The sequence below is a fragment of the Benincasa hispida genome, chromosome 9 (assembly GCF_009727055.1).
Source record: "Benincasa hispida cultivar B227 chromosome 9, ASM972705v1, whole genome shotgun sequence".
Taxonomy (NCBI): Eukaryota; Viridiplantae; Streptophyta; class Magnoliopsida; order Cucurbitales; family Cucurbitaceae; genus Benincasa; species Benincasa hispida.
In genome coordinates, this window is record NC_052357.1 from 74,438,993 (window position 1) to 74,449,972 (window position 10,980).

The following is a 10,980-nucleotide window of genomic DNA, read 5'->3' on the forward strand; positions in this document are numbered from 1 at the left end:
CTCAAACCTGTCACAATATCAAATTCCTCCCACCCAAAAGAAACCTTATTTTCTAGCAACTTATAGCTAATAACTTATTCCCTATCCTCTTATACCTTATGCAGAAGAATATAATGACACAAAGGCCTATTAAAAACTAACTTGACATCCCAAAGATGTCAAAAAAACAGTCTACCTAACACTTTATCAATTCCTTTGTTTGGTATAGATCGTACGAATCGTGCTGTAGCTTTCTTGCTCACCTCTGCCATCTGTTCCTACTAATGGTGGATCGCTGGAGATGGTATAGCAAGGCCTTTCGTCTTATTCGAGCGTAAGGTGGAAGCCCTGGAGAGTCGTCATCCATGGAATGGAAGTGCTGTCTTAAACTTAAAGAAGTACCATTGAGGAACAACCTGTCTGTCTGTCCCTAGTATGTCTGCCAGCGAGTCCGTTTTTGCTTTTTTCATCGAGATTGGGTCTTAACGTCAGTACAAGATCGAAAAGAATGCATAGCATTCTGAGATTAATATTCGCACTACTAGAAAAACCACATTTCTCGATATTTGTAATTTTAACTTCTAGATCTTTTTATGAAAAAAAAAACAATCAGGTAATATCTAATTTTAAAGAAAAACATCGAATAATTGAAAAAAAAAAAAAAAGGTCGCCGAATCCCCCACTTTTTCAAGCCGACGTAATTTTCTGAAAATGTCAAGTTTAGTTTTTTTCTCTCGTCATTTAAAAAATTGTCAAGTGGAGAGAGTTTTAATTTAGGCGCTGACCTTCCCCCCACTTTCCTTTTATTTTTACTTTTTTCTCCAAATTAAACATAAGCGTGAGAAACAAAATATTGAATCGTGTGAAGATCGCCGCCTCTGTGAAATCGTAAACTTAGGGTTTGGGAAGGTGCCTTCACGCTGCCGAGAAGAACTTTCACGCTGTCGGGAAGAGCTTTTGCGCTGTCGCCGGTGCTTTCACATCGAAGAAGGTAACGATGGAAACCACCTGTAAGGCTTTGAATATATTTGATTTGTGAAGAAGGGAGTCCTTTGGTGCTATTCTTTGATTCTTAATCTTTCCGTATCATTTGATTTTACCGATGCTCTATTATTTTAGCGTGTGAAGGGATCCATTTTCCCTAGCCTTTTTTCTGTTTTATTTTATTCTCAATATTTCTGTATTATTTGGTTTTGCTGCTGCTCTATTATTTTAGCGTGTGAAGAAGGGAGCCCTTTCTCCTGCTGCTCTATTATTGTTTCTGGATTTCTTTGTGTCAACATTTTGCTTGTTGATTTGACGGTGGTTTCTTCAAGATCTCATCCTCTGACGGTTAGATCTACTTGGAAGTAATTTTAGGCTTTTTCTTTCAGAGAGTTAGTGTTAGTGTTTGTGCTGTTTTTTCTTGTTGGAACTATCGTTTCTGCTTGATTTCTGATTGAAATTGTTCTTGAGGGTGCTGAAATGTTGCTAAAATTCAACTTTCTGTGGATGTTCTTTGGGAATTTGAGATGGGTTTGTTTGGGTTATTTGGTTTCTACTCCATTTCTGTATGGTTTCGGTTAGTACATTTTGATTGTTCTCAATAGATCTTCTACACCTGAAACTCCCAACAAGACATCACCTGCAACTCCTAGGGTGAGCAAATTGAATAGAGGGATTGCTAAATCAGAGTCTGATTCTCATTCTCCTTTGCAAAGGTCTCGCTCTCGATTAACCGGTCCCCTTGACCTGCAACTTCGAAGCTTGCGGTTGATCGTGAGTTGCCAAAAGTTGCCACCCGCCCTGATGTAAGTTTTAGCTGATGCACTCTATTGTTTGTGGACAATTCTTAAATGTATTTGAAAGAAATTTGGCTTACCCTTTTGCAGACCATTGGGTGCCCAATTAAAATTTTGAACTATGAAATAAAAAACTAAACAAATAACCCATTTGAAGAAACAAAAAAACGTGTTGCTGCTTTGCTTTGTTTGTGGATAATTCTTGAATGTATTTGAAAACAATTTGACTTCCCTTTTTGCAGACCATTGAGTGCCCAATTCAAAATTTGAACTATAAAATAAAAATAAAACAAAACAAATAAAAACAATTTGAACTGGGCAATTTGAAAGCAATTTGGCACTCAATGGTATTTGAACTGGGCACTGATTGGTATTAGAAAGCAATTTGGCTTCCCTTTTTGTAGACCATTGAGTGTGCCCAATTTAAATTTTGAACTATAAAATAAAAACAAAACAAATAACCCATTTGAAGAAACTAAAAACTTTGCTGCTGCTTTGCTTTGTTTGTGGACAATTCTTGAATGTATTTGAAAGCAATTCGGCTTCCTTTTTTACAGACCATTGAGTGCCCAATTCAAATTTTAAACTATAACCCATTTGAAGAAACAAAGAAATTTGTTGCTGCTTTGCTTTGTTTAACTTGTTGCTGCTTTCCTTTGTTTGTGGACAATTCTTGAATGTATTTGAAAGCATTTTGGCTTCCCTTTTTGCAGACCATTGAGTGCCTGTTATAGATTTGCAGATCATCGAGTGACCAAGTAGAGTTTCAATGTTGTATGAGCTCATTTGATGAATTTTAAAAAACAACTAAAACTTTCAATGTTGTATTGGAGAGATTGATAAAATTTTAAAAAATTAAGTCCATAAACTAAATTTATAATTTTAAAAGTTGAAAGATTAAATCCTCATCTTTAAATGCTTAAATTAAATTGGTATGACCTCAACTATTTGGTTTTTTGTTTTTAATTTTTGAAAATTAAGCCTACAAACACTTTCTCCACTTCTAAAATTTTTGCTCTATTGCATACTTTCTACCAATATCTTCCTCCATTTCTAAACATCTTATTACATGCATTGTGTTTGGATTGACAAGGGATGTGTTTGGATTCACTTTCTAAGTGCTTAAAAGTATTGAAGTGTGTTTAGTTTTTGAATTATGGTTAATTAAGATTCTTTAATTATTTAAAAACTAATTGATTATTGATAATGAATTTTAGTTTTCTTTAAAAGATTACTTTGATCCACCTGGAAAACTAGAACATGTAGGTATTGATATCAATTCAATGGATTTTGTTGCTTGAGTATTACTTTCACTGGTTCTGTGTTAATTTGGTTTTCTGAATAAAAAATTTCGTGCTTAAGATAATGTGATACACAAATGTAGTTGAAGAGTTATAATTTGTCTTACTTTCTTCAAGTTTCTGATATTGTAGAGCTAGAAATGACTAGTTGTATGTATTGAAAACTTGTTTGTTTCCCACACTTTTTTTTAAGGTTAGCTCATTGCTCATCATCTTTTCTTACTAGATTTACAATTATGAATAAAGGTATCGTTAATATTGGGTGGATGGTAGTTTGGATAGAAGTTTTGGAAATGTAATTTTTGAAATTGTTCATATTGGGCTGACCTTTAGAATTATATTCCTTATATTTTGTTGGAAATTTTCATATGGGTCTATCCATATTCTTCTAGTTAACTTAGAAAATCCTTCATGGAGTTGTAAAGTTTTATAATGACAATTATCTTTTGTCAAATGTATTGGAGGAAATTTTGGTTCATAAGATTGAAATGTGTTTGGTTTGATGGATATTTGTTATAATATAATACACCATATGTGATTGTTGGATCAAAATACATGAACAATTTGTAGGTAAACATCTATATTAAAATTTAAAAAAAATCATAAACATACTTGATGAGTTAAACGTGTCAAGATATAGATATATTTGACAAATGGAAATTGTCAAGAAGTTTTGCGCTTACACTTTGTTCTTGTTCAGAACACCTATATTCTTGACATTTTTTGAAGTATCAAATAAAGTATATCTTGACATTTTTCACATATCAAGTGAAACTGTTCTTGACATTTTTATTTATTTATCAAGAATGCCAATATTCTTTACCTTTCAAACATGTCAAGTGTCATTGCTTTTGACGTTTTTCGTAGTCAAGAACATCCACATTCTTGACACTGGATTTCTTGACGTTTTTTCAAAATGTCAAGAAAAGTGACACTTGACATTGAAAAAACGTAAAGAAACACTGTTTTTGTAGTAGTGTCGAGACTTTTTTTGCAATATGAGAACCACAAGTTAGATTTGTTGGAAAATGGTCAGAGATTGTATATAAAATGTCCAAAACTCAATGGTTTTACACCCAATTTCTGTACACATCCAAATGATCTCGAGCCCACTTCATCGAATCTCGACTAAGATTCAAACAGATTCAATCAAAATAGCATGTATTGTATCCAAAAAATCATTAACAGACCATATACACAAAAAAAAGGAACAAAATATTGCAAGAAAGATAATATCCAACCCAGATTTCTCATATATTTCAGGTGCATTCTAAAAAAACCTAGCCAAACTCTAATTTAAGATGAAACAATATACTTAAATAAGGAAATAATGAAATACCTCTGAAATAAGTAAGCTTTAAGCTTATGGATGCTAATAACCATGGAGAAGGAAAATTTCAAAGAAAAAGCAGGGATATCTCGGACGAGGTGAGGAGTTGGATCGTCGGAATGGTTTCCGTGTACATGAAAGGGTTTTTTTAAAGCATGGGTATTTTTGTCCTTTCAAACGACTGGGTAATTTGAATTCACAACGTTTCAAATACAATCTTGGGCCCTATCTCGCTCGAGAAGGTTCGAGGAAAACTAATTCAACAAGAATTCAGCGTGCTAGTTTTGAAATGTGAAAAGGGGGTTATTTTGGACAATCTCCAATTTTGTTCTAAGAATCGATTGAGATCTGGAATTTTCTATCTATGCCTTCTAGATCTGTCGAACGGGTATGTTTAATGTTCGATTATTGACCTTTTTTTTCTCTCTCTATATTGATGCAGCATTGTTGATAATAAGTTGGTTGAAGGAAGATGGGTGGTGGGTTTAGAGTCCTTCATCTGGTCAGGCCGTTCCTTTCGTTTCTCCCTGAGGTGCAGAGTGCAGATCGGAAAATTCCATTCAGAGAGAAGGTTATTTATACTGTCATCGCCCTCTTCATCTTCTTGGTATGCAGCCAGCTTCCTCTGTATGGGATTCACTCCACCACGGGTGCAGATCCGTTTTATTGGATGCGTGTGATCCTTGCTTCCAATCGTGGTACTGTCATGGAGCTTGGGATCACTCCCATCGTCACATCTGGGATGGTGATGCAACTCCTGGTTGGGTCCAAGATTATTGAAGTCGACAATAATGTGCGGGAGGACCGTGCTCTCTTGTAAGTTTGTATATAAATTCACGATTTGTTTGTTGATTTTTACCGTGCTTGCTGATTGTTAGAACTTGTAGATGGAAATATTATTTGATATGGTTTGGCAATTTTACAACGATGTGTTTTGACCATGCATCCTCCTGTTGCAATCATTGAAGATTTTTCCCCGTAGATATTCCATTTCCAATCGTGTATTGCAGTAGTTTTTCTATATTGTCAGATTTTTTTGCTCATTTTTTAGTCTACATATAATTTTTTTTTTCAGAATCATAGCCCACATTAAATACTTGGTTTGAATAAATATCTGTTACAAAGCCGTAGTTTGTAGTTGAAGTTGGATGCATGATGCATACTATAGTTTATTTAAGTCGTGCGTATTGGTGAACAATGATGACTTGAATTACTGTGGCTGCCTTTCCCGTTGATTAGTATGATGATATCTATTATAATTTACTAACCAATGGGTAATTTCTTTGGTTTCTATTGTTTTCCTAAAGTTTGTAGCATTCCATTTTTCCTAGTGTTGTTATTATTCTAGCTGATTGTGAATGCATTGATCCTTCACAATAATATTTCCTTTTTGGGATTTGAGATACCATATTGCTAATATAATTTCTTTTTTGTTCCACATTCACCTGTATTCTAATTTAACATGAATATATCTTTTTCCTATTATTTTCCACTCAGAAACGGTGCACAGAAATTGTTGGGCATCCTGATAGCCGTTGGTGAGGCAGTTGCTTATGTTCTTTCGGGAATGTATGGTAGCGTTAGCCAACTTGGCGTGGGAAATGCTATTCTTATAATCGTTCAGTTGTGCTTTGCTGGTATTGTTGTCATATGCTTGGATGAGCTTCTCCAGAAAGGATACGGTTTAGGATCTGGAATTTCCCTCTTCATAGCAACCAACATGTGGTAAGTTCTCCTACCTTTATGTCATCCTTTTTCATCAAATTTATGCGTTGACATATTTCTGGTCACACTGTCATTAATGGACTTTCCAAATTGTCTGGATTTTGTAGCGAGAACATTATTTGGAAGGCATTTAGTCCGACCACCATTAACAGTGGAAGAGGAGCTGAATTTGAAGGAGCTGTCATTGCATTATTCCATCTGCTGATTACCCGGACAGACAAGGTTCGTGCATTGCGGGAAGCATTCTATAGGCAGAATCTTCCTAATGTGACAAATCTGCTTGCTACAGTTTTGATCTTCTTAATTGTTGTCTATTTCCAAGGGTTCCGGGTGGTTCTGCCTGTGAGGTCAAAGAACTCCCGTGGGCAACAGGGTTCTTACCCAATTAAGCTTTTCTACACTTCCAATATGCCAATTATCCTTCACTCTGCTCTTGTTTCCAACCTTTACTTTATCTCTCAGGTAAGTTCATTTTATTACATTGATGCACAACTGATATGCACTTTGTCAATGCCTCCTCCTAACTGATTGCATGGAATTGTATCTGCAGTTACTGTATAGGAAGTACAGTGGGAACTTTCTGGTGAATCTTCTGGGTATATGGAAAGAATCTGAGTATTCAAACGGCCAATCCGTCCCTGTTGGTGGCCTTGCTTATTACATCACCCCACCATCAAGGTAATATCCTTAGTGTTCCTGCTAATAACCCCCCTCTCCCACTACCCCAAAGAAAATTATATAGAGAAAAAAATGTACTCTATATTGCGTATCACCTATGTGTTATTTTTGTGTAATACGTGATGTTTCTTCTTGCAGCTTAGCTGATATGGCAGCCAATCCCTTCCATGCTTTGTTCTATCTTGTCTTCATGCTATCGGCATGTGCACTCTTCTCAAAAACTTGGATTGAAGTTTCTGGTTCCTCTGCTAGAGATGTAGCCAAGCAGCTGAAGGTTATGATTTGATCTTGTGTGCTTTCTTTCAGTAAAATATTAAATTTCTTGCTTTTATCATATCTATTCCACAAAATGGAGTGTTAAAATGAAAAGTATGCTCACTGTAGTTTAAGAATTGAAGGTGTAGAACTTTTGATTGAGTGATTCTTGATTTGTCGATGCTTTGATTCGATTTGCAGGAACAACAAATGGTCATGCCTGGACACCGTGAATCTAACTTACAGAAAGAGTTGAACCGTTACATACCCACAGCTGCAGCATTTGGAGGAATGTGCATTGGTGCATTGACTGTGCTGGCTGATTTCATGGGAGCAATCGGTTCTGGAACCGGAATTTTACTTGCAGTGACAATTATCTATCAGTACTTTGAGACCTTCGAGAAGGAGAAAGTCAGCGAACTGGGTCTGTTTGGTTTCTAAACTTTTTTTCGTTCAGTTTAATTTATACTTTGGTGGTGCCAAAGAGCTCTCTGTCAATTTTGGTGCCTAGGGATTTTCACAAGTCTTATTATTAACAAATCTTAAGATCTAAAGACGAATAACCAGGTATAAATCTAGCTTTCTTTCACTATAAGAGCACAGATAATTTCATCTTGAGATGAGACTCTGAATCTCCACACCTCTTTTGTGCTTCTACTTTCGTGTTCATGTTTCTTTTTCCCGCAACAACAATACCGTAAAGTTAACAGAAAAAAGGAGTCGATTTGCCGATTGTTGTTCAGATTAGGAAAGCAAGCTACTGTGTTTATAGGTTTTTGAAGTTCCAAATTTTCAATATGTAACACGGGATTATTTCTTCCGCCTTTTCTTCCTTATGTGGAACAATTGGTATTTAGAACCTTTTCAATTACACATGTTACTTTTTTTTTTTTAACTGCATTGATTTGTTTGCTTGTTTGTTTTTTTTTTATTTAAATTTTTTTAATTATTATTATTCTTCCCGCTTTTGAAAATCTAATAAAGGGCTGGCTTTGTGAATGATTTCATTTGCGTCTTTCTGTTGGTGGTTGATTGCTGGCATTTCTTTGCTGAATTTCGTTGTGGTGAAATCAGAAATGCACGGCAAAATCTCATCCTTTGTTATTCAAATTACAACCTATGTATATATGATACAGAAGAGGTGAGAAAAATAAGGAAGATCATAGTAGGCGGTAACAGCGAGATTCAATGGGAAATATGTACCAACAGTTTTTCGTTAAAATAAGAAGGAAATTGGCATGATAGATATCTGTAAAAACGAGGTGTGTTATATCATTCGTAACATCATTTACATAAATTAATATGATAAAAGATGTGTAAAATAATGATTATGTAAACGATTTTAATGATGTATTTTGAAACAAAATTAGTGATAATGACAATCTAAATCCTTATATAATTGTAAATAATATCTTCTACACGATTATTATTATTTTTATTTACAGTTATAAAGTTTAAAATATAAATTTTAAGTTCCAGAGTAAATATAAAAATTTTGGAAGCTTAGAAGTATAATTGAAACTTTTTTGAATTTTTAGAAATATTTGGTATAAACTTCTAAAATTATTATGCATTTGGTTTTAAAGATAATAAAGCTTGAATATATTTTTAGTCAATACCCATGATGGAAAGTGAAAGACCCATTTCTATAGTGGCATCCCCCTACCTTTTATTTATTTATTCATTTAAAATTTAATTAAGAAAAGAAAATCATTATAGTTTCTCAATTTTGGTTTGTCCCTACCCTTCAAAATTTTATAGCATTGGCCCTAGCTTTATTTTTAAGTTTTGTATTTTGAGTTTAATTTTCATTTAATCTATAGATTTCAATCATTTACACTTTTTCCTCGAGTTTTTACTAAGGTTTAGTTTATTATTTGACATTTAACTTTAAGTCAAAAAGATTTAAAATAATTATGATTTTAAAATTAAATTTAATGGTGATAAAATTTTAACAAAACTAATTTGATTAATTAATAGATATTAATATCATAGGTTGACCCTAATGAACTTAGCTCAATAGGTATATAAATATATTAGCGATTAAGAGATTTTGGGTTGAGTCCTCCTACCCCTATTGTACTAAAGAAATATCATAAACTGAAAACGAGTATTTAGTAAAAAATCAAAATTAAAAATATAAATCTCGAAACCCTATAAACGAAACTGGAATAAAACTCAAAACTCAAGAATAAAAATGTAACATTTTATAACTAAAAAAAGAAAAACAAATAGAAACTAAATTTAAAATCCAAGGACAAAAATATAACATTTAAAAATTTAAAGATTAGATGTAGAACTAAAAAAAAATAAAAATAAAAAAAAACTTAACGATTGAAATGAAATTTTCCTGTAGAGAAAACAAGTACCCCTCCTTGGATGTAATATTTAATTAAAAGAATATATTATCTTTGTAAGTATTATAATGGAGGAAGTTCATGATAAGCTTCCATGTTGCGAATGCCTACTTGTTAATTTATTGAGAAAAATACCTATTTGATCCCTAGGTTCTGGACCTAATTTCTATTTGTTCTCTAAGTTTTAAAATGTTATAAGTTTTGAATTGGGTTTCGATTTAGTTCTTAAGTTTTAAAATATTGTAATTTTACCATTGAGATTTAAGTTTTTTTCAATTTCGGGTTTCAAGATTTTACATTTTTAACATAAATTTTTTCATTAAATACTCAATTTGATTCATTGACGTCAACATCTCTTAATTAATTTTAAATAATTATAAAGTGAAAATTTAAAATGTGATGAAACATAGTGAAATCAATTTCATATAATTATTTTAAATTTATTAACGTATTAACATTAAAGATCGAAAATGAGTATTTAGTGAAAAAATGATATTACAAATGTAAATTTTAAAATCTAAAGACCAACTTGAAACAAAACTCAAATGTCAAAGATAAAATTGTAACATTTTAAAATTTAGATACTAAATTGAAACCAAACTCAAAATTTATAGACTAAATATGTAATATTTTGAAACTTAAGGACTAAATAGAAATTAGATTGAACATCTAAGGATGGAAAAATAATTTCCCCTCATTTGTTATAATCATCCGGAAAATGGAATTCATGCAATGTGGAGTTGTAAGGGAAGTAAAAAATTATGGGATTCCAATTCCAAACTTTACAATTTTGTATCCTATAGTTTTCCTCTCTTTTAATTAATATAAAAGTACATTTTTTTAAATATTTAATGAAAAAAAATATAAATAAATACAGAACGTCACTATTTGAGGGTCCCTTTAATAGATTCGCCTTGAGTTCAATTAACATTAATTAAGGCTACGTTAATCAATATATAATGAAAATTTATATAATCGTAGAAGGCCACAACTACAAACGTAATTGGATTGTTTTGATTATGTTTATTGAGAATTATACATTTATCATATTTACTGTTATTGTTACTGTCACAGTTACTGTTTATGGTCAAACGATAACGATAACGGTAAATGTGACAGATTCATATTTCTCATAATATAACAGTAAAAGTAATTGTAATTGTGAGGATAATAGTAAGGATATCGACCATTTAGCTTCATGTAATTTTAAAATGTAATTGAAATGATCACCCTCCACATTTCAATTGGATCGCGTTCTTCGATTATAAATTTGGAAATGGGTCTCGCATTTCATTATGATTACTACACACAGGTATACAACAACAAATACAATCAAATGAGACTCACTTTTTATACTACCATTGATTTATTATATTTTCCCAAGTAAACATTGCTTACATTCGTGCAATTAATTCAAGGTCAAAAGTTCAATCTCCCATCCCGCATATAGGGTACAAAATTGAGTATATTTTAGAGTAATGGTTTGAAATGACAAAACTGCTTAAAATATTTTCAAATATAACAAAATATTAACATTGATATATGTTTATCAATATCTATGACTTATAAATAGT

At 32.5% G+C, this 10,980-nt stretch overlaps 1 protein-coding gene across 3 annotated transcripts; it reads left to right on the top strand.

Moving 5' to 3' along the window:
• Nucleotides 1-772: 772 nt before the first annotated feature.
• LOC120085883 (protein transport protein Sec61 subunit alpha-like) lies at nt 773-7,672 on the top strand. Of its 3 annotated transcripts, none has more exons than XM_039042142.1 (8): nt 773-970; nt 1,569-1,769; nt 4,834-5,207; nt 5,889-6,116; nt 6,224-6,578; nt 6,667-6,794; nt 6,933-7,068; nt 7,251-7,672. In XM_039042142.1, exons 3-8 carry the CDS (start codon nt 4,864-4,866, stop codon nt 7,488-7,490), a joined length of 1,431 nt encoding a protein of 476 aa, XP_038898070.1. In that variant the 5' UTR covers nt 773-970; nt 1,569-1,769; nt 4,834-4,863; the 3' UTR covers nt 7,491-7,672. The 3 variants fall into 3 exon arrangements, with proteins under 3 accessions (XP_038898070.1, XP_038898071.1, XP_038898072.1); XM_039042143.1 differs by having other exon boundaries at nt 1,680-1,769; XM_039042144.1 differs by lacking the exon at nt 1,569-1,769 and having other exon boundaries at nt 774-970.
• Nucleotides 7,673-10,980: the final 3,308 nt, after the last annotated feature.